General features: G+C 61.8%; 1 protein-coding gene across 12 annotated transcripts in view; it reads right to left on the reverse strand.

Annotated features, from left to right (window-relative positions):
* Positions 1-25,585, reverse strand: part of SEPTIN9 (septin 9) — a 129,509-nt gene that overhangs the window by 23,338 nt on the left and 80,586 nt on the right. The window contains exon 1 of one of the 12 annotated variants that reach the window (XM_080560663.1): positions 12,845-12,985. The exons of 8 other annotated variants lie outside the window; for them this stretch is intronic. Coding sequence is in view for 1 of the 4 variants with exons in the window: in XM_080560671.1 (XP_080416797.1) it covers positions 3,111-3,153 (43 nt within the window). In the remaining 3 variants the exon portion in view is untranslated. Of the gene's footprint in view, positions 1-1,324; positions 1,458-3,110; positions 3,240-10,628; positions 10,770-12,844; positions 12,986-25,585 lie in introns of those variants that run through there. 3 more of the 12 variants (XM_080560662.1, XM_080560671.1, XM_080560661.1) reach the window with 3 other exon arrangements.

The raw sequence follows: 25,585 nt of genomic DNA on the forward strand, positions 1-25,585 counted from the left end.
TTAACCCTCCGGCTGCTGCAGAGGCTGCCGGGCTGGGAAGCAAAGCGCTCGTGCAGGGACCCAACGCGCGGTGCCAGCCCCGGCCACGTGCTCGCCCTCCCGCCGCAGACAGCGGCCGCACGGCCTCGTTTCTGCGACCACGTGAGGCCAACGCTCGGCTGACAGACAGGAAACCGCTCACGGAGACCTGCAAGGAGGAGTTGTTGTTGCTGTCGTCCTTTTCCGTTTGCCGGGAGAAACTTGAAAGGGAAGAGGGGATCAGAGCCGAACGGCAGGCTCGCCTCGCCGGCTGAGCACCGAGCCCTGGGCGCACACACGGGGGTCTCCAGGCCCCCGGCCTGAATGAACACCGTGCTCCACCAGAGAGCCCCCCCGCTTTGCTGGGGGCTCTCCTGTACCCACACTATGAAACCCCACGCAGCGAAACATGCGGGCCCGTGAAGCCCAGCGTGGTTTCAGTCCCACTTTCTGCCCCGCTGCAGAGGGGACGCGGTGCCAGCCCCCCGCTGCCCCCCTGGGTGATGATGCTCAGCACGAGAGGGACAGTGAGGTCCCCGGGGGGGGGGCAGAAAGCACCTCTGACCCCCGTCGCTGCTCTTCTGCAGAGCTTTTTGTGCCTTTGTGCAAGGGGAACACAAAGCTGCCGCAGCCCCGCCGGCCCCGAAGCGCCGCGGGATGCTCCCACTGCAGGCACCCGGGGCTGGGGCTCCCCGCCCGGCCCCCCCAGCTGCGGCGAGGAGGGGGCACCCCGGGGCCGAGTTCTGCAGGAGCAATTTACGCCCAGGGCTGCCTTTTTTTTTTCGTTTTTTTTTTTTTTTTTTGCCTTTTTCCTTCTCTTTTTCACAAAGGCCAATTGTGTCCGGGTGCCCCGGAACACCACGTTGCAGGAGCAGGCTCAGGCCGGGGGGGGCAGGCTCAGGCCGGGGGGGGGGCAGGCTCCCCAGCATCTCGCCCCCCCCGCTCCACGTCCCCATCCCCGGCCCCCCCCGGCCCCCAGCCGCTGTTCGGCCCCGAACAATCCCCGCATCGCTACAGGGGGCCGGGGAACAGCAGCCCCCCCCCCCCCCCCCGGGGGGGCCCAGAGCCCGCAAGGAAGGAGCGGGGGGGTCAGTAGGGGAGGTACGGGCGCAGAGCACCCAGCCAAAGCCGGGGTGCCCCCCCCTCCCCTGCAGCCAAACCCGCGGAGTTCGCGCCCCCGCCGGCAGCAGCGAGCCCTTTTGGGGTGCCCGGGCGCTGCCCCAGAGCACGGCGCCCCAAATGCGCCCCCCCCCCAAAAAAATCCCACCCCCGCCCGCTCCTCCCGCCCCGGGCACCGGCGACTCACCCGCGGCGGCGGCGGCGGCTCCGGCAGCTCCCCGCCTCCTGCTGCTGCCCTGCCTCCTCCTCCTCCTCCTCCCCCTGCCCTCCTGCTGCCTCCTCCTCCCCCATCACCCCTCCTCCTCCTCCTTCCCCTCCATCACCCTTCCTCCTCCCCCTTCCTCTGCCCCATCACCCTCCTCCTCCCCCCTCACCCTCTCTCCTCCTCCTCCTTTCACCCCGTCACCCTCCTCTTCCCCCCATCACCCTTCCTCCCCCATCACCCTTCCTCCCCCTCCCCCATCACCCTTCCTCCCCCATCACCCTTCCTCCTCCTCCTCCTCATCACCCTTTCTCCCCCCTCCTCCTCCTCCTCCTCTCACCCCATCACCCTTCCTCCTCCTCCTCCTCCCCTCACTCCATCCCCCTCCCTCCCCCATCACCCTTCCCCTCCCCCATGGCCCTTCCCTCCCCCAGCTCTGTTCTGCTCCCTTCCCCCTCCCCCGCCCCAATCCCCCCCCCTCCATCCCGGCCGATGCAGCCCGGGACAGCACGGGGCCGATGTAGGGACCAAGGATGCGAGATGCCCTGCCCTGGGCACTGCCCACCCCCGGGCCTGGCTGCTTTTTAAAATCACGCCCGTCGAGCTGAGTAAAGTTGTTATCGGGCCCTACGAGCTCTTCCTGCCTTACACCTGGACCACCAGAGCTTCTCCTCCTCCTCTCGCGACGGGGAGAGGAAAGGGGAAGGCAGGAGGCCCTGCCCCAGGCGGAGGCTGCGAGGTGCACGGAGCCAGGCTGCCCCTGCCGGACCCCTTCCCTCACCCCGTACCCCAGACCCTACGCTTCTCAGACGCCCCATTACCAGGAGAGGGCCGGAGGAGGACGAATGGGTTAAGAAGGATCACGTTTGCGGCCCTCCAGACCCCAAAGGACTCCATTTCACACGCCCAGCCTCCAGGGCCCATCTGCTGCCTACGAGCACCGGGCACGGCCTTGGCCCTGCTGCTCCCTGCAAAACTGCATGGCAGCAGGAGCAGGAGAAGCGGGAGCAGGAGAAGCAGGAGCAGGAGAAGCGGGAGCAGGAGAAGCAGGAGCAGGAGAAGCGGGGCAACCAGGAGCAGGGCAACCAGGAGCAGGAGCAGGGCAACCAGAAGCTCCCCACGCTCAGCAGCTGGTGGAGCAGGGCCGGTACCGCAGCGACCCCGCCGCCAGCAGCAGTGCCGCCCTCCGTCTCCCCTTCCCGACCACTTCCAGCCGCCGCCACGGCCGAGCCTGCCCCGAAAACGCTGGCTGCAGCCCGTGGGCGAGCCTGGCGCTCCCCCACTTCAGCAAGTGCCACAAATGACAGTTTCTGAGAAACCTCCACCCCAGCGCCGAGGCAGGAAATCCAGCCTCGGTCTGCTTACGCTGCAGCTGTGCGCAGCTTTCTGCTAGATTACGCCGCGTTTTATGACTTTAAAAAAAAGAAAAAAAAAAGCCTTAACCCCTATCAATGGGCATTAGTGCTTTAATCTCCCTAATCTCCGGGAAAATCCAGCACTAGATGCCAGAGCAGGCTTGCCCAAGCAGCAGCGGGGGCTGCTTGCAGGGCGCTCCAGCCTTGCGAGAGCTCGGCACGAGCGGGACGCGGAGCTGGGGAGCGGCGCTGCCCGGCTCCATCGGGAGCTTCCAAGGGGAAACGGGGGAGCGAGAGCTCGGCTGCACCCGGCTTTGCAGACGGGACCCGCTGCTCCTGCCCACGCCGTCGGCTCGCCGCCACGCAGCGGCACGTCTGCAGCTCCACGCGGGTGTAAGCACCCAAACCGAACCTACCGCCGGGGTCCTCCCCGCGGTCGCCGCAGCTCTGCAAAGCCATTTGGGGCAGGACGCGAGCTCACGTGCTGCACAGGCTGTTTTCCGAATCAACTCGTGCAAAAATGTTTTGTTTCGACTCAGCGCTTTGCCTCCGCGCGTCTCCTCCTCCCGAGAAGCAACAAAGGTGGGGGAGCGGGCAGCAAAGAAGGTCAGCGCTGCGGCATCCTTGGGCCCAAAGAAAATAAAACCGCGGGGCTTTCGTAAGCGTGCCTTTCCTCCCGGCGGTTTGGGGGCTGTCTGCATGGAGGAGGCACTCCCGCAGGGACAGCAGCAGCCTCCGGGATTTGTTTTCCCAGGGGCACCTCTCTGCTCCCGATCCGAGCCCCCTGCCGTGCCACTTCTGCCCGTGCCCTTTCCAGACTCGGAGCTGGGAGGGAGCAGGCAGGGCAGAGCAGGGGGGGAAGGAGGCAGCCTTATCCCTGCCTTAAAATGAGGAGGAGAAGCGTTAAGCGGCTCGCCCAAGGTCACACACAACTTACAGTGGAGCCGAGAGCTGCATCCAAACCCCCAGCTCAGAGTTTCTAACCACAAAGTCATTGTTCTCCTCTTAAATAAAATAAAATGAAAAAACAGGGTTAGGAGCAATTCTGGCGAGGCCCTCTTGGTGTTGTAAGCACCAAGGGATTTGAGCTGGCTACAAGTTCTGGGGGAGATCCCAACCATTGTCCTTTATCTTGCACCAGAGAAGTGCCCGGCAGCGGGGCCGGCCCCGGGCACAGCCGCCCGGCTCCATCCCGACCGCAGCCATCGCTGCCTGGCGCTGAGGAAGACCCAAAACCTGCAGACGAAGGCAGCCTTACCAGGACTCACCGGCCTGCGAGGGGGACCCGCAGCACTGGGAACAAAACCACTGCACCCCGAGCAGCCCAGCTCTAGGCAAACATCAAATCCCGGGAGCACAGGGAGCAGGGACGTCTTTCCTCGGGTGCGCGATGAGATATTGCCAATATTCACCACACTGCGCCACGCCGAGCCCCAGCACAAAGCGCAGCATTAGGGCTTCGCAAACATTTTTTATTTCCTAATAGCGCAGCAGTGCTGACCACCTGCACGGCCCCGCTGACTCCAGGCCAGGCGCTCAGCACCCTGGAAGCCCTGCCAGCTGTATTTATCGTAACCCCGGATCAATAGCAGAAGGAAAAGCACAGCCAGAGACCCGGGGGGAGCACCAGCAGATGCAGCAGAAGCAGCACGACCGTGGAAAAGGACACGGCCTCGCGGATCAAACACCCCAAAATTTAACACCGAAAGAAATTGTCCCTGCCAGCAAGAGCAGAATATTCCTCGCCGCCAGCAGCATCTAAACCAAACCACCACGTCCCAGCAGCCGTGCTGCAGGCCTGCCCCCAGCCCCCAGGCAGGAAGCGCTGGGGCCGATAAGCCCGCGGTGCCCTCTGCACGTCCCGAGGGCCCCGTGGTGCAGAGCCCAGCGCGGCACCGCCGTCTCCTCCCTCTCACTGCAGGGCTCCCGAGCCTGATGCCGGTTTAATTTTTCCCCTTTCGAGCCTCCCAGCTTTCGGGTTGCTCGCTGACAGCCCGTGTAGGAAGGACGTCTGTGCAGGCATTGCAGCGGTGCTTGCCTAAAAGGAATTCCGTGGGGTGGGTGAAGTCTCCCCGAGCCGAGATGGCAGCGGGGCAGCGCGGGGACCCCGCAGGCTCCGTGATCACCCTCAGCCCCTCCTTGGCCAGGAGCAAGCAACAAAACCTGCTGCCACCCCGACAGCCCCGCGTTACACCCACAGCCGGGGGCTTCCCCCTTTCTGCTGGAGGCCACGCTCAGAGCCACCAACACCCCCCCGTCCCTCCGTGTCCCCCCCCGAGGGACAGCGCGCTCCCACACCGGGAGCGAGCAGCTCCTCCAGCCCCAGGAAAGCAGGCGGGGAGGAAGGAAGGAATTATTTCACACGCGTGCAGCTGGCACCGTGTCCTTGGCACGAGACAGCGCCGCGCAGGGAGGCCGGGCCTCGGCAGCAGCACCCTGCCCTCCCGCAGCTCCTCGCCGTGCTCGAGCAATCCACCGTTTTCCAGAAGGGAAGGGACTCTGCTAGGAAGCTGCTCCTGGGTCGCAAATGTTTGGAAAAAGTAAATCAAGCAGGAAAAAAAAAGTTTCTCCCGACATCCTGCCGCTTGCAGGGGCCACCAGTTTGGCCACTGGCGTGCCAGTCTGGACGGAAGCAGAGGGCACCTGGTACCTGCTCCCCCTGCGTCACTGATTTGGGCACCGATTTTGCTTTTCAGGGGCTGATTTGTCTTTGTGCATTGATGCTGTGGCTGAGGGGGACCCGGGACAGACGGCACAGCCCGGATGGGAGGAAACGTACCTCGCTCTTGTGCCCAGTGCCTTGCCCTTGGAGGGAGAAGGAAACCATCCTCCCCCCGGCCCATGGGGCAACAGGCCCAGGAGCTGCTCAAAAACCATCAAAAGGACAAGTTGGAGAGATGAGGGGACTCCGCAGGGCTCCTTGTGGCGGCTTAGCTCTCCTCCATCACCACTGACTTCCCTCCGACCGGCAGCGGCACAGACCAAGGAGGTTTGCAAAAAAGCACCAAGCACTGGATGGGGAAGGGTTGGGAGGACGGGGAAGGGGCGACGGGCGGGATGGAGACGCGGGAGCACAAGAGGCGCGTTGCTCCCTGCCAGCAGCCCCCGGCGCCGTCAGCCAGCCCCGCTCCGTCCCAGCTGTTTTGGGGCCGGTGGCCCTTGGGGTTGTGCCGGCCCCGAGGCCTCTCCCAAGCCCTGCGTGGGGCCGGGGTCAGCGGGATAATTGGGTGCAGCTGCGGGGTGCTGCAGAGCACGGCCGCGACCGTTCGCCTCGGGGCGATCGCATCTTGGCGTGTAAGGAGCAGAGGGGCGCGGGGAGAACGCAGTGGGCGTCCGACAAAGTCCCACAGGGCGGCTGTCAGGGGCCTCGCCAACTGCTCCCGGTGACGGTTTGACTCGGTCCAGGATCCCAGCGGGGAAATCCCTGCTCTGCCCTTACTGGGAGCTGCCCCGATAACTGGGGTTGGTGCCCGCAGCAGGGAGCTGCCCCGGGCACCCCGACCAGCTCTGCCTGCGAGCAGAAAGGGTGAGTCCTCCTGCAATTTGCCTTTCACGTGAATACACAAAAAACCCGAGGCCGAGAGGAGCAACGCAGCTCCACCACCTTTCACAGCACAGCGTAGTTGAATAAAACACAACCACCGCAGCCCCCAGCCCCGGGGGTGCGGCACGACCACGACGTGCGGACGGGCACCCACCGCCCGTCCCCAGCGCACGGCCACCTGCACTCGCGCTCGGCCAAGGCAGGTCAGAGCCAAGCAGCAGGCACTAAACCACGTCACCTCCTCGCACCCCAGGCAGGGGGGCTGGGAGCTTCCCGGGAGCCGTACGGGCGCTTTGTGCATGTAACAGCCCTGCTACAGGCGCTGATCGAGTCCTCAGCTCCCCTGCCCCAAGGATGCCTCTGCCCCAGCCTGTGCCAGTGCCTGGCTGGGCACCAGCCGCGGGTTTGCTCCCGCTGCCAGCCCCAGGGGGGCTGTTTTAGGGTTTCCCAGCCAGGCTGGTGCTGGGGAAGGGCCCCGAGCCCACCCTGCCTCCTGCTCACCTCCTGCAGCACCACGCAGGAAAGGTCCCGGCGCTCAGCAAAGGGCCGTTCGCCGCCGGCTCTGTGTCACCCCCGGTGACAAAGGGTTAACGTGCTGCAGCTGGGCCAGAAATGCCGCGGGACAAAGGGAGGCTTCATGTCCTGCCATCCGCCAGCGCAGAAGAAGGGGCCCTAATCCGATTCCCAAAGAAAATGTGGCTTTTACAGCCCCGCGCAGCGGGCTGGGAGCCCACGGCAAGTGGAACCAGCCCGGGGGGAGGCCAGAAAGCAGGAGATAAATCACTTCTGCACGAGGAGGAGGAGGAGGGCAAGCTGGACGAAGGTGACAGCCCCTGAGCAGTGCTGGGGGACAAGAGGGATGCGTCCCCAGACCCCAGCATCATTTCCACGCGATTTACTGGGCTGGAGGCAGCGCCGCCCCCAAACTCCACCTGGGTGCCCCGCACACGCAGAGCCCCCTGCCAGCCGTAGCAGCTCTTCCCACGGGGGATTTCCAGTGGATTCGGGGAGAGAGGCTGCGACCACCCAGCCTGTGAGCCATGGACGGCGCTCACACGTGCTGTGGGGGCAGCTGGAGCATCCCCACACACGGGACACACGGGATTTGTGTCCACCATGCTCCTGTCACCCCGAGACACCGCCTGCCATATGTCTGCTCCCGGCAGGATTTTTGGACAGGCACTCCTCAGGCTCGGTCTTCAACATTAACTCTTTAATCAGAGCTTTTGTGGTTTTGTTTGTTTGTTTGTTTTTTGTTATTTTTTAAATGAACGAGCTAGCTGTACCACTCCCCTCTCCGCAACACGCCCATCAAATTTTAGAGATAAATGAATTAAAGTGCAGTTATATTTAGAGTCTTGCCATAAAATCACAACTCTCACCAAGCATAAAACATCCAGAAGGGCTGGGAGCCTCCAGCCTGGGCTTCACCCAGCCCCTGCGTAGCTTTGACGGGGACAGCATCGCAGCCTGAGGGAAATGGCAGCATTTAGGACCTGGGCTGTACAAAGTGCTCGGGGAGGGGATGCCCGGATTCCCCTTGGACAGGCATCCAGGAGCCGCCAGGGCATCAGCCACCCATCGGTCACAGTGGGCTCCAACTGCGCACCTTGCGCTGCAGTCCCCCAGCAGAACACACCCCGCTAATGGCTGGGAGGTTCGGCACGTCCCCGTCGAGCGACCCACGAGCCCCGTGACCCCACAGGTATTTTGCTCTCAACACAGAAAGTCATGCAATGCAACCACAAAAGCAACACAGGGGCCCCAACTCCCCGAGCTCTTGGCTACGCAGCCTTCCACGTGCTCCACACATTTGTGTTTTTTTTTTTTTTGTCCCCGACGTCCTGAAGGGCCCTGAAATGGGGTTGTGAGCAGGGCACGCATCCTGGATGTGTGACGGTGCTGTACCCTACCGCCTGCAGTCATGTCTGGACAGGGTAACAGTCCGCAGGGGTTCACACGTACCCACAGCGGAGGCCGAGCCCGAAGGAGGCAGCTCGTGCTTTTACAAGGCGGTGCCCAAGCCATCATCGCTCGGCTCAAAACCACAAACTCGATCAAGCGTTGCCTGCGCATGCAAATTTCTCATCGCCCGAGCCAGGCCCACGCATCCTGCGGGGGAATCCAGGCAAACAAACACCCAGCCCTAGTGCCGGGGAGCCCGGACCCTCCGACGGCGAGGCTCCGGCAGCGGCACCCGAGCTGGGGCTGCAGCACCGCTCCGTCCGCCCCGCGCAGCATCTGCACAACGCAGCAGTGGGAACGCCATAAAACAGGGCAGCTCACTCACCACACGGGATATTAGCCCCCAAAGTCGCCCGGTGCTGCAGTGAGATGCTCCTGAGCTCCTCCGGTCTGTGCGTTCATGCAAGTCCACCCCTGAAAGCAGTGAGCGCGAGCCCAGCTCGCGGCGCACGGCACAGAGCGGGCATCGGCAGGCTCCGAAGAGGAGCGGGGAGCTGGGATGTGCACGAGGGCAGCCACCACGACGCTCCGTCGGTGCCCTCTGGCCCTAAATGATGAAAGCCCTGCCGAGCCGCAGACAGACAGCTCAGTGTGCCGCCGAAAGCCGCAGCACGGCACCAACAATGGCCCCGTTGGCGCCCAGCTGCTCCCCGGCCCCGACCGGGGCAGGCAGCGCCTTCACGGAGCTGGAGACGGTCTCAGGTCCGAACATGTCCAGCCAGACCCACCCCGGATGCTTCTGGTCTGGTTGCACAAGGGGTGGATTTAGAAAGAGAAGGTCTGACGATGTCCAGGACAAGCCCTTCCCAGGCAGGACCCCCCCCCGCTGCGCGTAAAGGTGCCGGGTGAGGGCGCGCGCCCTGGGGACAGCAGGGCAGGAACGTTTCCTGCAGGCACACAGCACGCAGCTTCAGCTGCACGGCTGGCCGGGCTGGCACCCCGAGCTGCCTGCACCCCGAGCTGCCTGCACCCCGAGCTGGGACAAACCGCGCTCAGCGAGACCCGAGGGTTCCCGTCGTGCCGCTTAGACACGCGAGTTCCCGCTCTCCCACGACCGTTGTGCAAGCAGCCGTCCCGGGTGGCAGGAGAAGAATAAGGAGCTGTTGTTAAAATATTATCCAAAAAGAGAAAAAAGAAAGGAAGGAAAGCGCCCCCTCCTCTCCCCGGCTCTGATGGTTCCCACCGCCGTCACGCTCACCAGGCTGCAGCACGGCACTGGCTCTGTGGGACAGACGTGTGGGAGCTGGCAGCAGGATCGGGCCCTGTGCTGCCCACCGCAGCCCCAAATCCAGCCCCACAGCCCCAGGACAGGCTGGATGGGGCTGTTCCAAAAGAGCCAGTTCCAGAGAAAAGCAAGGGGAGATAAGAGGGTGGGGGGAGGGGGGTGACACAGGAAGGGCCACCTGTGGGGCCAGGGTCCCGGGGGCAAGAGCCCAAGCATTTCCCCAGCTGGAAGGAATTAGCCCTGCACCTCCCCCTGCCTTTTCTTTATTTTTTTTCTTATTTTTGGGGGGTGTCCCCAGGCACAGAGGGGCCCCGAGGTGCCTGCAGCCTGCCCAGGCTGAGCACAGCCTCGGGCACAGCCAGGGGACCGGTGGTTCTGCTATCAGGAGATCAGTACTGTCAGTGCCTGCGTCCCCTCCACAGCCAGCCAGTCGGGGTCCCGGGGCCCTGCCAGCCTCCCCCAACCCCACCCTTACCCCACCGAAGCCCTATCGCCCCCCCTCCACCACCAGCCTCCAGAGCAGAGGCGCGCAGGCCGCCAGGCTCCCTCACGCAGCCGCGCGGGCTCCCCGCGGCGCTGCAGGGCTGGCTTTTCCAGCAGCAGCAGCAGCGCAGGAGCCCCGCCAGCGCAGAGGGCGAAGCCGACACGGGCACGCACGTGCCGGGCAGGCGAGGCTGGGTCAGCGCCTTCCCACTGCCGCGTCCCACCGACACCCACACCTGGCTGCCCGCCGCGGGGTGCCAGCGAGCTTGGAGCCAGCACCCAAAGGTGCCGGTGCTGCGAAAGGAGCCCCCGTCGCCCCGAACTGGCCCCCGTCGCCCCCCTCTCCCGCTCCCTGGGTGCTCCAGCCCCGGCTGCGTCCCCTTCCTGTGGCACACCCCGAGCCGTGGGCACCAGCCCGGCGCCCACCCCGGCACGCAGAGCCACGCGCTCAGAAAAGCCTTCCCGTACCGCAGGCCCTGACAAAGCGTTCCCCTGTGCCGACGCCTGCATCATGCCCCTGGTATTTTTCCCTCGCTTCCTCCCCCGTGCTCAGCCGCTGCTCCGCTCCCCCCTCCTGACCTTTCCCTTCCCGTGTGCACTCCTCGGGCTCGCGGCGAGGGCTCCAAACGCCCGCACCGAGCCGCGGAGACCCCAGCCCGGCCCTCGCCACGGGGATTTGATTCCCAGAGGCTGGGTGTTGCTCGGGAAGAGACTTACGCAGCCGGGGAGCAGGGGAAGGCCAATGCTCGCCGGAGCCGAGGATGCTGCAGCGCCCGTTCCTGCTGCCCTCCCGCCTACGGAGCACGTGGGCCCGCGGCGTCCCGGCTCCCCGCCCCGCGTCTCCCAAACTTCGGAGGAGTTTTCGCCCAGTTCCCCTCGCACAGGGCTTGCGAATCAAATCCCTCCTGGCTCGCTGCCTGCCTCGCAGCCAGACATGAAAAGCACTCGGGTTTCTCCCAGGGCAGCGCGGGTAAATCCTGCCAACATCAAAGGCACCACAGAGGAGTTCCCCCCCCGTGCAGCGAGGCCGGGGCTGCCTCCTCGCCAGGCACGGCTCCGTGGTTAAGGTGCCGGCTGCACCAGCACTTGAGACACGGCTGTGATTTTTTTTTTCTGTCTCTTAAACTCAGCCACACGTTTCCTGGGTAACTTGGGGCGAATCAGAGCCGGGAGCGGCTGCTGCGGGTCTGCCCGCTGTCTGCCACCTGGGCAGTGGCTGCTCCCGAGGGAAACGGGACTAAAAAAACCTCCTGGGGCAGTCCCGTGTGCTCACTGCCCTGACTTCATGGGAAACCTGGAGTCCAGGGAGCAGAAACTCAAGCACCTAGGAGCAAGCAGAGGCACACACTGCGGTGGTGTGACCCTGCACAGAAAGAGGCTCTGCAGCTCTGCGCCCCCGTCTCGCCCCAGCAGCGTCTCGCCCCTTTGCGCGGCACTTGGACGAAGTGCAGCGAAGCCAGGCGAGGGAGGGCTGTCTGCCCTCCTGCCAGCGGGGAGCAGGATCCAGACCCCAAGCACCGGCAGGCTCCGCTCCCCAGGCAATGCTCCGGGAGCGGTCACACATGCGCCAACCTTCGTGGCTTCGGGAGGTGCAGAAACCCAGGAAATAGCTTCGAACTCCGCAGGGATTTACAAAAGCCGTAGGAGCACATGGGTTCTTGGCCCACGTAAGAGTGCTGCTCATCCCTCCGTCCCACACAGCAGTTGTTCCTGCCAGATCGCCGCTTGCCCGGGCTGCTAGGTTAATTTTATGGCCGGAACGCTGAAACAGCCTTCACTTAAAAGGGGGGAGGTGGGAGGGCTGTGCCATTTAACACTTGGCTGTGTTTGTGCTATGATTAATATCATCCAATGCACAGATACCAGATGTTCTCGGGGCAGGCTGGAGCGTATCCTAAATTACACCAGGGTGGAATTTCTGGGCAACTTTCAGGGAGTGCTGCGGGCAGGAGCTAAAGGGAGAGCAGAGATTTACACGGGGCTCTGAGAAAAAGACCCTGTGGGGTCACTGCCCGGGTCAGCATCCCGACCTGGCTGTGATGCCACCGGCTGTGCTTTTTTATCATCAATGAGTTGGTATTTTTTTGGCAATTACTCCAAATCCCACTCTGAAGTTCCCAAATCCCACAGCTTGGGCTGTGACCACATGCGATTGCCACAGCTCGGAGGTGTCCGGCCGCTCCCTGGAGGTCCGGCTGAAGGAGGACATCGCTCGCCCGGGGCCAGCCTGCTCCCGACACCTAAGGGGCACTGGGGACCCCAAACACCCTGTGCTGCCTTGGGGGTCCCGCAGTGAGCTAACAGCGCCCCCACAGCCCCCTGGAGCACCCCGCTCCGGCGGCAGCTCCCCCACGGCCGGCTGCTGCCAGGAGCACCTCAGGGTCACCGACGTGGGCGTCCTCCTAATGAGTTCCAGAGGGGCCGGTCTTTGGAATAAAGCAGGAGCCAAATCCTGCGGAGTTGGAAACGGCCATCGCAGCTCTTTACAGGCCACACAGTGTCCTGGGGTAGAGCTGAGCTCCATCAGGACTTCTCCTGGCCGGAGAGACGGGGCGTGTAACCACACACAGGAGCAGAGGACGGTGCCTGTTCCACCTTTAGGGTTCCCCATACAGCGCACCGAACCTACAGAGGTACCCAGGCCCCGGTCCACACACTGGCAGAGCTGGGCACTGCTGATTACACGACTGGTGACAATCGTTAGCATCACTGTCACCAGGGCTAGGACCACAGGAGACAAACAAATAGCGCCCAGGGCAGCGGACACCAGCAGGAGCCGTGCCTCCCTGACGCACAACAGCCCCGCCTGCTTCTCCACCTCCTGGAAACCTCAAACCTGGGCACCCCGAGCAGACCGTACCCGGATTTGTAGCATTCAGCTGCAAAAATCAGCAAGGAAAAAAATTCCTCCTCCCCGAAGCACCGTCACTCACCACCGCCGCGCCGAGTCGGGCGAGCTGCAGCAGGGCTGGCGCAGAGCACGCGGCCGGGCAGCGCCGCGGTGACCGCAGGCACGAGGAGTCCGAGTCCCACGCCGCTGCCCTTCCGTTCGTGCTGAAACGGCGAGATCTGACTGACACCTAAAGCCTGCCCTGGCGGAGTTTGTTTGAGCAGGAAGGAAGAGAAACCTCTCGGCAGGCCCCCGGAAAGTCCCGGTTACAAAGGAGCCCCGAGTGATGCGCTCGCTCCCGGCTGGTCTCTCCCCCGGCTTTTCTCCCAGCAGAATCGTGCTGTGTGTACAAAACCGTCTCTGAATCGTAAATTTACACCCAGAAACCAAAAGTAACAGAGCCCTGTTATTCACTTCTTTGAGCAAAGGTTAAATCCAGCTAAATACATCAGCTTTGGAGGAAAGGAGGAGGGCTTGGCAGCCAGGGGAAGGAACGGGAACGTGGGAATTCCTCCTACGATTTGGCAACGTGCTCTTCCTTCTGCATGCGAGCCCTCTGGGGGCTGCTCAGCCTCCTCTAAGAAAGCCCCCCATTCACGCGCCCCGTAATCCCACGGGACGTCCTGCGCCCGAGGAGGAGTTTGGAAGAGGTTCAGGATGGAGCTGAGCCCCTCTCCTGCTGCCTGCGGGAGGTGTCTGCAGCACGGCGCTACCACGGCGGTGCTGAGCCCTAACGGGAGGGCTGCCTGCGACGGGCTCCATCCCTCGCGCCAGGCACCCCGCCACCAGGACCAGCCCCGAGGCGACGGCCTGGTGACGGTGTTTAACCCACGTGGGGCTCGCAGCTCCCCCAGCGCGGCATCCAGCCCCCTGCTCGCCCTTCACCCAGCTCCCCGTAGCAGCACACGCCGTGGGGTTCTGTGCATTTGTTCCTCCAGCCGGGGCGGTGCTGCGCTGGGGGACACGGAGGGGTTAGGGCTGACAGCCAAAGAGGTGCTTAGGCACCTAGTTCCAACTTCAGTGGCTCTAACTGCCCCCAGGCCCTTTCAGTACATACCGCGGCCACAGCCATAATTTGGAGCCGAGCGGGAACCGAGTGCTCGGGGCTCGGCATCACCCCTGCGGCCCCCCCGGCGCTACGCACACGCAGGACAGGAGCAGCGCTCAGCACCAAGACCGCGGCATCCACACACACGTGGCAGAAGGCAGGAAAGCCTGAGGTTGCTCTCGCTGGGCAGGCTGAGGCACCCCAGTTAGCAGCTGCCGCTGAGTAAGGTGGCAGCAGAACATCAGGAGCCGCCACGGGAGCTGCTGGGGAGGCAGCTCCCCCAGGAAGGCAGGGGCGAGCAGCTCCAGGTGTGAGTACAAGAAACGCTTCCTCAGACCCACCGGGCACGCCTGGCTCACGTTTCCATTTTGGGGTTCCCCTGTACCTGTTCAGCTCTGCTACACCCAACGCCCAGCCGCGCAGCGCACACAACCCAACCCCACAGCAGCAGCCCCATAACCGCCTTCCGACCCAGCGGAAGAAGATCGTCCCACGGGATAAATTTGGAGCAGCTCTCCTGGACACAAACCTCTCAGACACCAAGGGTCCCCCCGGCCTCATCCTCCTTTCCTACACGGACCAGAGCTTGCAGCAGGCTGCAGGACCGGGGCTGGGGCTGCTCCACGCAGCGGTCCCCAGGGACTCAGCACCGCGCTCCCCGCCAGCTTCCAAAGCCCCGTCCCACAAACCCAGCCCCAAGCTGCAGCGAGCCCCAGCGCCCCCCCAGCCAGCGCAACCAGACGGGCCCCACGGCAGCCCCCAACCCTCTCAGAGCTGCCTCTGTCCCCAGGAAGCGGCGCCGCAAGCTGCAGATGAAGGCAGATAAGAGCAGCGCCTCGCTCTGCGCCCCCGCAGCCCCTGAGGTCTGCGGCTCTGCAGGGCGCCGCGCTCGCTTCTCGCCCCGGGAGCTGGCAGCGCTGCTGACTTCAGCGCTTCCTGGGCCCCAAACCCTGCTGTCCCCCACGTCCCTGCAGCACCGGTAGCACTCGGGGCACCAGCCCCCGCTCAGACACAAGGCAGAATTGGACCATTTTGGTGCTGAAGGCAAAGCATCGCAGAGGTGTCCAAGAACAGACCCCGGATCCGGAGCTTGGGAGCATCCAAGCACAGGCTGAGGTGCAAACCTATCATTTAGGGTATTTTTTAAGCAAGCTCCGAACAAAGCAGGACCTCAGGGCTGCATGGAAGCCTGCTGAGACTCACCCCCTGCACCCCAAGTTCCCCCCCATTTTGGATCGAGGCCTCCCTTAGGGAGCAGCTTTGGCTCCTTGATAGCTGCAGCTGGGCGAGACGCGCACCGACCTCTGCGCAGCGTTTGGCCGAGCCCTTCCCAAACCTTTCCCAGCCGGTTCTGAGGCTCCCCCAGCGCTGCAGCCCGGCTCTCCCGTCCCCGCAGAGCCGTGGGAAGGGGGGCAGGTCCCGCACCGGGACGAGCTGGCCCGCGGAAGGGCTCGGAGGGGACCCCGGAGGTCAGCCAGAAAGAAGACAAATAAATCAGCCGCCCGGCGATTCACACAACAATATTCCTCCTTCCTGCAGAGCCACGGCTTCACCGCAGCTGCTCGGCAGAAAGCTGCAAGGCTCGAAATGCCTCAGCGGCCCCAAGAAGGACATTTCCTCTCCCGCTGAATTCCCCAAGGGCACCCACGGCCCCAGGAACCCATGTGGGGAACTGCTTCACCGCCTTCTTCCTCGAGGTTTTGCTCTCAGAGGGGCGAGCAGGGCAGCTGCTGCCCGCAACCCGGGACAACGAAGCCCTCCCAGCCCCTGGCGTGTGGCCGCCCCCCTGCTCCTCGCACCATGTACAGGGAAAGGGGATGGCTCTTCCCCCACACCCCGTGAAACCACCCTGCATGGGGAAAGAAAGGGCCGAGGACAAAACCCCAGAAGGAGGCTGCTCTGTGCACGGCTTGGTGCACCCAGCCAACGGGGCACTGCAGGCACTGCTTCAGCTCCTGCCACCGGAACGACACGTCCCAGCACAGACACAGTAGCCTTCATTTGTCTTTCATTAGGGGCAATTTTGGGATTATCAGTGACTAACAGGGGAAAGTCAGCGCGAGTGAGATCAAAGTTGCCCAAGGTGCTGCAGGGCACAGCATCAGAGGCGTTAGGGTTACCCTGCTCGCTCCACAGCTCCCACCTCAGGCCTCTGCTTTAACTGTGGGTTCCCACCCACATTGCTTAGGCCATTTTCAGCCTACCGATGGCAATTCGACTGAATTTGATTAAAATTACCTAAATTTCCATGCTCCAACCAACAAGCTGGGGTTTGGAGAGCTTCCCATAGCGGTGCAGTGATCCCCAGCGAGCCGAGTCACATCCGAAGGCGCACAGCCCTCCCCAAACCTCCCATTTCTCTTCCATTTCTGCGCATCCCCATCCTGCACGGACAGGCAGGGAGCTGCTATTCCCTGCCTGGCCAGGTAGATGGTGCTCAGCCAGCACGAAGTGCGAAACCGTCCGCGCCGGGAGAATTTTCTGGCTCTGACTAAGGCACTCATTCAGCATTGTTCCTGCTGACAGATGCAGGAGGTCCCGCTCCGGCCCCAGCCGCGCGAGACTGACTCAGATCCTCGTCATCCATCTCTTTCAGACCTTCCCCTGTCACGTCGGGATGGCAGGGGCCCTCTCGGCGGCAGATAAAACCGCAGCAAACACTGCACCAACACTCAGCGCCTCTCCATTCACCGCCTCCACCCCGACCCAAAACCCCCCTCATTTACGCGATGCAAAGCCCTTCCGCTGACGTGTTGCCCCCACCTTTGACCAGCTCTCCCCACAGAGCCCAGACCCCACGCCCAGAGCAGCAGGGGACAATTTGCCCATTTTTCAGGCTGCCCTGGCTCACCCCGGGCTCCTTGCCGGGTGCGGGACGCCCAGGATGGCTCCGGAGCCGCCCTGACACTCGCACCATCCCGGGAGCAGGAAGCTTCAGCCATTTCCTGCAGGCACCGCTTTGCCCTTCCAATACCTGAGCCTCTGCAAACTGTTTGAGAAGCAAGCCTGGCAGCTGGGGCTGTGAAAGCCGAGGAGGGGCTCTTCTAGGGAAAATGTGTGCAACCCATCCAGTCCCCACTTCCCCAGAGCAGCAACAGCAGGCAATAAGAGAGAAAAACCGATTTTGCACGTCTAAAAACGAGACGGCCTCAGTCTGCTCGCTGTTCTAGCGACCACCCCGCAACCCACTCGAGAGGCTGAGATATCCCCAGAGCGAGTCCTCCTGCTCCCCCAGGCAGAGGGGAGGCCAAACGCCCGAGCCCCAGAGCTCTGCAGAGCGGTTTTGGGGCACAGCTGGACGCCTGCACTGCTCCCATCGCCTCCCCGTGCTCCTTCCCCAGGTGACATGCGGGGGCACCGCCTTGCTACTGGGGGACAAAGGGTCCCAGGGTCCACGCAGAGGCGTCTGATTCACCGAGCTCGTCCTTTGCAAGGCTTTTTCTGCCCAGGAAACGAAGCCACGGAGCAGACAGGAAATCCCAGAGCTCCTCCGGGGCCGGGCAGGAACCCTTCACCTCCCAACCTCGGGGCGCGCGCTCCCGAGCTGTAAGTGAACTTCTGTGTCCTACACGAAGTAGGGCAGGGAGGACGGTGTCCCAGAGGGATGGCAGGAGGGACAGCAGTGTTACGGGCAGGATCTCAGATTTCGTCCCACTCCCCCACAAAACGATCCCTGGAGACAGCAGGAGCCACGCAGGGCACCGGCACCACCATGGCCACATCCCAGCCAGGTGCCCCCAGCCCCTCACAGGTGTCCTCTCGTCTTCTCCAAGGCCACGAGAAAGGGGACCTCGGGGGTGGCACGACCCCAAGGAAGGGCTCAGCAGCCAGTGAACTCAGCCTCCCACTTCCCCCCCCATTTATCAGCGCGTTGGGCTGCAGGAGGAAGTGAGTTCAGCCAGAGTTTGTCTAAACAATTGCGTTTTATCAGAAAAGCTGCTCACATCTACTCCTTTTTTCCCAGGACAAATCTGGACAACTCCAAGGTAATCGCCATTCTCCTTCCTATCTGCACAAGATGGAAACACAAGGACACGAGGCAAAGAGCATCCCAAAGTCCCCGCCTGTGCCTGCTCCACCCCTCCCAGCGTCAGCAGTCTCCATCGCCCATAAATCAGGAGGCAGCATCCCTCCCTCCCTCCCTCCCTCCCTGCCCATTCACACACGTCCAGAGGTTACCTTCCCAATCCCTTTTTCCTCTCCGAACTACGTCCTTCTCCTGCTGTGGGTTTGCAGCCTTTTGGGTGCCCTCGGGTTCCCTTTCCAAGCTTCTCGCTGCAAGTTTGAGAGTTCACCGCGCTCTCCTTCCCTCCGCTGCAGACCTTGGTGAACCACGTGCCTCCAGAGCACCGGAGGAAACCAGCCCGGGGCTCTAGGGTCACGCAGGGTGCGCTGCCGCCCCCAAACCCCGTGCCCTCACCCCCCCAGCACTGCACATCACACCCACTGCCCTCCTCCCTTTGTGTGTGGCCGGCCACCACGGCTGGGCTGCGTACTGCACGACCCATAAATGACTTCACTGCAGCCCCGAACAGACCCTTGTCATCTAACCACCCAAGAAAATCCAAGAGAAAAAGGAAAACAGATCACTAAACACATGGGCTTCTGGAGACCACCCGCTGATTTTCAAATTTAGAAGAAAGCAGACAGAAGAGCGGAGCAGCCTGGAGAGGGCTTGATGCAGAAACAGGCAGACATCCTCCTTCTCCTCCGGGCCGGCTGCAGGACCGCTCCCGGATGGAGGAAGGAGTCCATGCAAGGATCAAACCCCAGGCCTCTTGCCACGTCCAGCAGCTCATTATTAGGAAAGAAGAAGCTGGAACGGGTAAAGGGCAGAGGGATTCACCCGAGGTGATGAGTGAGTGAATGGCAAGAGCAGCTCCTGGCCAGGCTCTCCTGCCACCCAACCTTGAGCCATCTTCTCAATGTTTTCCAGGCTCCCAGTCCCTGAATTTATTTCCGCTACGGATGACAGTGAACTTCCAAAACACGTTGCACATGCAATGGAGCACAGCACCCTCCGTGCCGTAATGGCAGGAGCTGCACAGTCCTAGCTTCAAAGGCTGTAACCGGGGACCCATCCTGCACTTCCACGTACCAGCACAGAAGGCTTCAGAGGACACCAGCACTTCGGTGCATTAGTAAAAAGCAGCACGGCCTCCTGGATCAGAGAGAACGCCACGCAGAGTAAACAAAAACTCCGTCCAGAGCCAAAACATGCAAGGCAAGCAAGCAGGCTGGGTCCCAGTCCAAGCTGGGTGGGCAGTACCCGCGGTCCCCTCCAGAGCTACCCGTCACACACGAAATACACCCAGCTGCATTTGTGCTGGAGTTAAAAGGAGTAAAAAAAGCCCCACAATTTAAGAGAAGTGAGCTATCGTACAGTTATGACTGGGAAAGCTCCTTAAAGACCTTACGTATCGTTAACTTTCATCACTGCCCTCTCCTAGGCACCATTTGGGATTCCCATCTAACCTTCGTTGGCTGAGAGCTCCCCAAACTGAGCTTTAATTTGAGAGAGGGGAGGAACGTGCGTCCTGCTCCACGCGCAGCAAGAGAGGAGGGAAGGGGAGAAGGCAGAGCCATCATAAAACCTTAAAGTACTGTCGATAAGCATCAAAGACAGTCTGATCCGTGAACCTAAGTAAATGATAGTCCACCCGCTGGCAGAAAAACCGACACAAGGGGAGCAGCTTTGCAAGAGGGCCATGAAGCACTGTGGATAACCAGGGACTACCGGCTCGCACAGGTCTGTCCTGCTGCAGCATCCTTCTCCACCCCTGTCTCTGGAAATAACAGCCAAGGGGAAAATGTGTCTTGCCAAAATGGATACGTCTCCAGCTGAAGTGAGCGCACAGGGTCTCTCTCTTCACACTCAGCAGAGAAAAAGAAGCCTTTTGGAGACACAATTCGCACCAGCCCCAGATGGAAATGCAGGTGGTTAGCTCAAGCACAGACCTCTCCGCTGAGATGGGGCGAACGCAGCACAGCACACACAGATGGAGCCACCGGGACCCTTCCCTGCACAGGTCTCTCTTGCTCACAAAGAGGTAAAAGGAGGCAGGTGCTCGGCTCCCACTAAATATTTCCATGCCCCCTGTATACGATAGCCAGGGGCCGTGCTGGAGGTGCACCACGGAGCCCCTGCAGCTCCAGACCTCACAAGGGCCGGGGCTGCCAGGACCCCCCAGCTCGCACACAGCCTGGACACGGTCTCTGGGGCTGACAAGCTAGAACATAAATCAAAAGTTATACTCATTTTTGCTAAAGCATCAACAATCTTTGGAGTTCAAGATGTTGAAAGATGCTTTTAGTCATTTATAATCCCCATTAAACAAATTGCCTTTGCTATGCAAAGACCAACCCGCTACTTCTACAGAAGAAACTGCAGGCAATACAAACCAAGGAGGAGCCAAGCGAGTGGAAAACCCCATGTCACCACTGCTGAGCTGGCACAGTGACCTTACATAGTTTGTTAAAATTATGTGCTTTTCATAAATTCATAAACATATGCAGACTTCTGCTGTTTGTACAACGCTTTGGAGCAGTCCCTTCGGTCCGGCTCTGTCTCCCCGTATGTCCTCTGCTGCCTTCATGCCAAGACAAGCAGAAGCAATCGAGGAGGGAAATATTTGTGTGATCCTACAGAAATCCAGGTCGCTTCCACTCTGAGAGCCATCCAGAAGCCCAATGAAACAAAAGCCCCAAACTGACCTAACCCGAAGGAAAGCAGCCCTCTCCCCAAGCCCCCTGCACAAGCTGCAGCAGCCGCACGAGCAGCTGGGAGGCGAGCACAGGCTGCCATCCAAGCGGAGCTGCTTCTTCCATTTATAGCCACGCTCCCCTCGCCTCCACTGCAACATCTTGGACAACACAAAAGCGTCTGTGGGGCTGTTTGTTTGCTGGAGGAGCAAGGAACACAACTGGCCAGCTGTCAAGTTATCTTCTTTGGTCACAACAACGTTTGATCTTCCCCAAACAAGTTTATCTCTGAACCATCTCGATGCAGTTCCTCAGGCCCTCTATCAGTTTATGGCGTTGGCACCGTACCCAGCCTGTGGTGTCCTCTCAGCTGCTGGCCAACAGAAACATCTCAGGCAGGGACAGAGCTCTAGAAATAGTTCACAAGAAAACTATTTCTTCGCTGCAGAAGGTTCATCACCACTGCCATCACTTCCCTCCCCTGGCCAAGACACGAAATGAGGGGCCGGGCCTTACTGCAAGAGATCAAAGCAAACTCTTTGTTTTTATCTCGGTCAAGATAACGGGTTTTATTTGCCTTATCAGCCTGCAGGATGATTAACCTAAATGTGAGAAAGCTTCAAGATGCCAGAGGAGCTCAAGGGTGGGGAGCATGTCCCAGAGCACAACTGCCGCAGGCTTCAGACGTGCCGACACCACGGGGCACACAGAGCGCGTCCTCGCCCCGGCCTGCATGCGACGCCCGCCTCCCCCGGCCATGGCTGCAGGTCTTGTGGCCTTCGGCGTCGCTCCCACACCAGCAAATCCAGCAGCAGGCCGCAGTGCTCACCCACGGGCTTGGGTGCAGCTCAGGAAGGGCCCTGCCGCCACACAAGGCTCCAAGTCCACCATGAGGAGCCCCACGGGACCCCACAGGCCTGCGGGGCCCACACTCCGGCCCGGTGCCCAGAGGTACCGCCGGTCACCTTCTGCCTGCACCGGGAGGTTTTGACCTCTGCATGAACACACTCAGCCTTACACGCTCCCTGCAGGTTTCTGGGAGCACATGTGTCGATGCACAACCTCGTCCTTCATGCACAATCCTGTCCCCGGCCCCAAACCAGACGTGGAAGAGCCCTGCCAGGTCACTGCGCAGGGCCACGAGCACCCCGCAGCTCAGCACCCACGGCTTCGTCCCGTTCCCCTCTCAGACAGGGCAGGGCAGGGGGAGCTGTCACTTCTCCGATGGGAACCTACTGCTTCACATAACGAATCCGGCTGCTGAGATCACTGCTTTGACTACAGGCCCTCGGGGACCTGCAGTGGGGCAGATGAACTCCCCGTTTGTGTTTGTCTCCGAAGCACAGCCCGCGTCTCCTGTGGGTCTTGCACGGCGCAGGAGGCAGCAGCAGCAGCTTGGGGACTGCCCTGGCTCCCCCACACATCACCCTGAAGGCGTCCAGAGGAAACACAGCTATGGGCACACAAATGCACACACTCACCCCGATGACCATAGCTGGACACGACGGCAGCCCACGCATTGCGAGTTTGGGAGCAGTGCTCACGGTGGGCGAGGATGCGCAGCAGAGCGCCGGCACATCCACATCCCCTGGCCCCTTTCCTGCCCCAAATACACCCCCAAAACGAGCTGAGCTATTCCCTGCAGAGACAAGGGGAAGAGAGCACGGCGGGAAGGAGCAATCAGAAAGCTGCCAGGCCCCCGCTGCCCTCCCCGCGCAGACACACGGCCGTGCACGTGGCCTCGCGTGGCTGCCGGGGCAGGCAGCGTCCCCGCGAGGGGACACGAGCATCTCCCCCGCACGCAGGCTCCTCGCACGCCTTCCTTCCAAGTGGCTGGCGCGGCAGGGCTCCGTTTTTCCAGATTATCTCATTTTTGGCGCCTGCCCTGAGCACGCGGATTTGGGACTCTCTGCGTTTCTCATCCAGCCTCTCCGTTTGGGATCTCGGGCTGGAGGCGCTTTCCTGTTAAAAATAATAACAGAAAAAAAAAAGAAAAAGAAAAAAAAAAGGCTACCCGTAACATAGCCCAAATGTGTCAGCTGGTTTTAAGGAAACGTTTCCCTACAGCTTTAATCTCTTTGTACAGTTACATTGCTGTGCAGCTCAGGGAGCTGGAAATGATTACTCACTGTTTATGCACACAGGCCTGGCCTCTTTATTGTGGGCAGAGCCATGCTCGTAGTCTCTGGATCTCTCTAAACCCTGCTCCAGCCCCGCTCTCATCCCTACAGAAGGGCACCAAAGGAAAGGTGCCCGAGGCTCTGCTCCGAGCTGGTGGCTCAATGCTCGCTGCAGGGCCAAGGCGACGGGTCCCCAGTTTTTGGCTACATCCTCCCCCAGGAGAGCTGCGGATCGCAAAGCCCTCTCTCCCTCTCTGCTCGCTCTCACGGAGCCTCCAAGTGAAAAACAGCAAGTTCTGAAGACAAGGCTTGCCGTAGGGGTCCAGGGCTGGAAAAAAGAGTGGAAAAGTTGAGCTGCTTCATTCTTCTGAAGTTGTCATGCTTTTTCTGCAGAAGAAGAGGAGCAGGGACCTCGCTGCTGTTTCAGAGACCCTGGCACCAAGGTGGCTGTCCCAAGGGGACCAGGGGGCAGCAGTGGGACAAGGCTCCAAAAAAGCTGGAACCTCAGGCGCTTTGCAGCCAGTTTTACCCACGGACCACCACGGATCAGCGCAGAGACGTGCTTTGTCCAGACTGACGGCTCCGACACAGCCACTGCAGAGGACGGTCAGGCTCCTGTTTTGGGTGAAGGTTCCCATTATTCACCACATTTACCTCGATTCACCGACCCAAGCTGCGGAGCCTCCCTGGGAGGAAGGACCCCAGGGAGAACCACCACGGCCTTCCTGGTGTGCAGGAGCAGGGAGAGGGGCAAGGGGAGGCACTGGCAGCGAAGCCACGGGCAGAGACAAAAAGGATCAAATCAAATCATCAGGTCAAAGCATCTTCCATTTCTCATCTGGGATCACTTCTCATCTGTCACCTGAGATCCCACAGCCAGCCTCAACCCCAAATGTAAACAGGTCCAGATCTGGGGGAAGCACAGACAGAGGATAAAGCTGACATGAAAAACATTAACCTTGCTGGGACCAACGATACCTTCTCCTCCCAGCCATCACCAGCTTGCAGGACACAAAGAACAGCGAACGAGACGTCCTCCTGGATGAGTAACCCACTACAGTGATGCTTCACAAGCCTGCAAATAACAATCCCAAACCTGTGAATCTTCAACATGCCTCTGAAAATGTGTTTCTAAGCCTGGCATTTACCCAACCTCTGGCACCCTGGCTGGGATTTCCAGGTCCCCTTCCCGAGGGATGGGCTGTGCTGGGCAGCGCCCCACTCGGGTACATGGCAGCCGAACAGGGGGCCCCTCACCTGGTGCCCCCCCAAGGAGGGACGCGGCTCTGGACAGCTCTGCAGTCCCCCCCCCACAGCACAGGCATGGCTCTGCATGCCTGCCTGAGTAGGCTGGAGGGAGCACACGTACCCGGGCACAGAGTTATGGGGTTATTTTTAGAGCTCCCGCAATCCCCAGCTCAGTGATGGGAGGCACCAGTGGAAGGGGGCACAGGCAGGAGGATGCTCTTCCGCAGGATGAACCTGTCCTGCATCCAGCGGGGGGAGCCCCCAAAGCACCCCTTTGGTGAAGGGCTGGCAGATGCCACTGGACGCAGTGCTGCTGTCTGGGCTCCGCAGGGATCCCCCTGTCGCTCCTGCCCGCTCATGGTCTCAGTTCCCGGGTCCTGGAGATGGCACCAGGAGGATTTCTGGCGCGGCAGCGAGTGCAGCTCCTGCCTGCCGCAGCACCAGGGGTGAGGCAGCACGTACGCCTTCACCCAGACAGCGAAAGCATCGCCACCACCCAGCTCTGAGCACGGGGAAGGTCCCATAACGGAGAGCCCTCGGGGAAGCCGGGTGCCTCCAGCTGGAGGGAGGTCACGCTCAGTGTCCTGGGGCTCCGCAAGAAGCATTGGAAAGGCTGGGTGCAGGCACCCACCCCGCAACAAAGTGCGGGCATTTCCAAGCACCAAAACCCAAAGGAAACGCCCGCCCCTGGCACCGCCCCGCAGCCCGCAGTTCTGGGAGCAGCACTTCCCAGCACCATTTTTAATTGCTCGTGCCTCTCTCTCCCCTTGGCATGTTCTCCCCTTGCGTTTGCCCAGTGCAAAACCTTGCCCCAGCTCCTCTGACCCTCTCTGAGCACAGCAATCCCCGTCACCTCCTCGCCCAGCGCGTCCTAGCCACTCTTGTGGCCTGTGGCCCCGTCACCAACCGCTCAGACCCAACACTAAGCCCTGCAGGGAAGCAGGCATTGCTCCTCGGGGCGTGCAGCAGAGCGTGAGGAGGAGGCAGGGGGGGCAAGCAGAGGTGGGGAGCAGTATTTCGTGTTCCTGTGCCCCACCGAGGCCCCACCTGCGCTGCTCCCCCCTTGAGAACCGCTGCTCCCCAGCGGTCTCAGCCCCCCACCTTAACGAGGCTCAGCTCTGATTGCTGCTTGCCTCTGTGGTTTGTTCCGAACCCCTCTGGCGATGGCCCTTCTCCTCCAGCTGCCCTCTTCCCGCACAACGTGCTCTCCCGCATACCTCCAGCGCAGGCAGCAGGGCTGGGACAAGGGGTTCAGCACGAGGGAGCGCAGCTGAGCACCAGCAGCCGGGGGCTGCGTGTCCCGGCACGGGGCTGGGGGCTGCTCACGGCACCCCCAGCTCAGCTGCCGGCGCGAGGGAGCCGCAAGGCGAGCAGTCCCGGGGCGTCTGTGCCACGCGAGCATCCCTCGGGTGCCCCACACCGAGAGGGAGCAGGGCTGCACGCCCCTGCACCCACCCGCGGGGCACCCCCAGGGTGCAGCCCCCCAAATTCCTGTGTCAGCAGCAGGCAGAGATGCCGCCCCCTGCCCGGCATCACCCCCGGGTGGGCGAGGGGCAGGGGCTCCGGGCTGCGTGCCCACGCTGACCGGGGGGAGAAGCAGCCAGAGCCCTTCCTGCTCCTGCAGCTTTGCTTCTGGCTCTTCTCGGCCGTATTTAGCCTGAAAGCC

Source organism: Anser brachyrhynchus (genome assembly GCF_964034855.1).
Source record: "Anser brachyrhynchus genome assembly, chromosome: 18".
NCBI lineage: Eukaryota > Metazoa > Chordata > Aves > Anseriformes > Anatidae > Anser > Anser brachyrhynchus.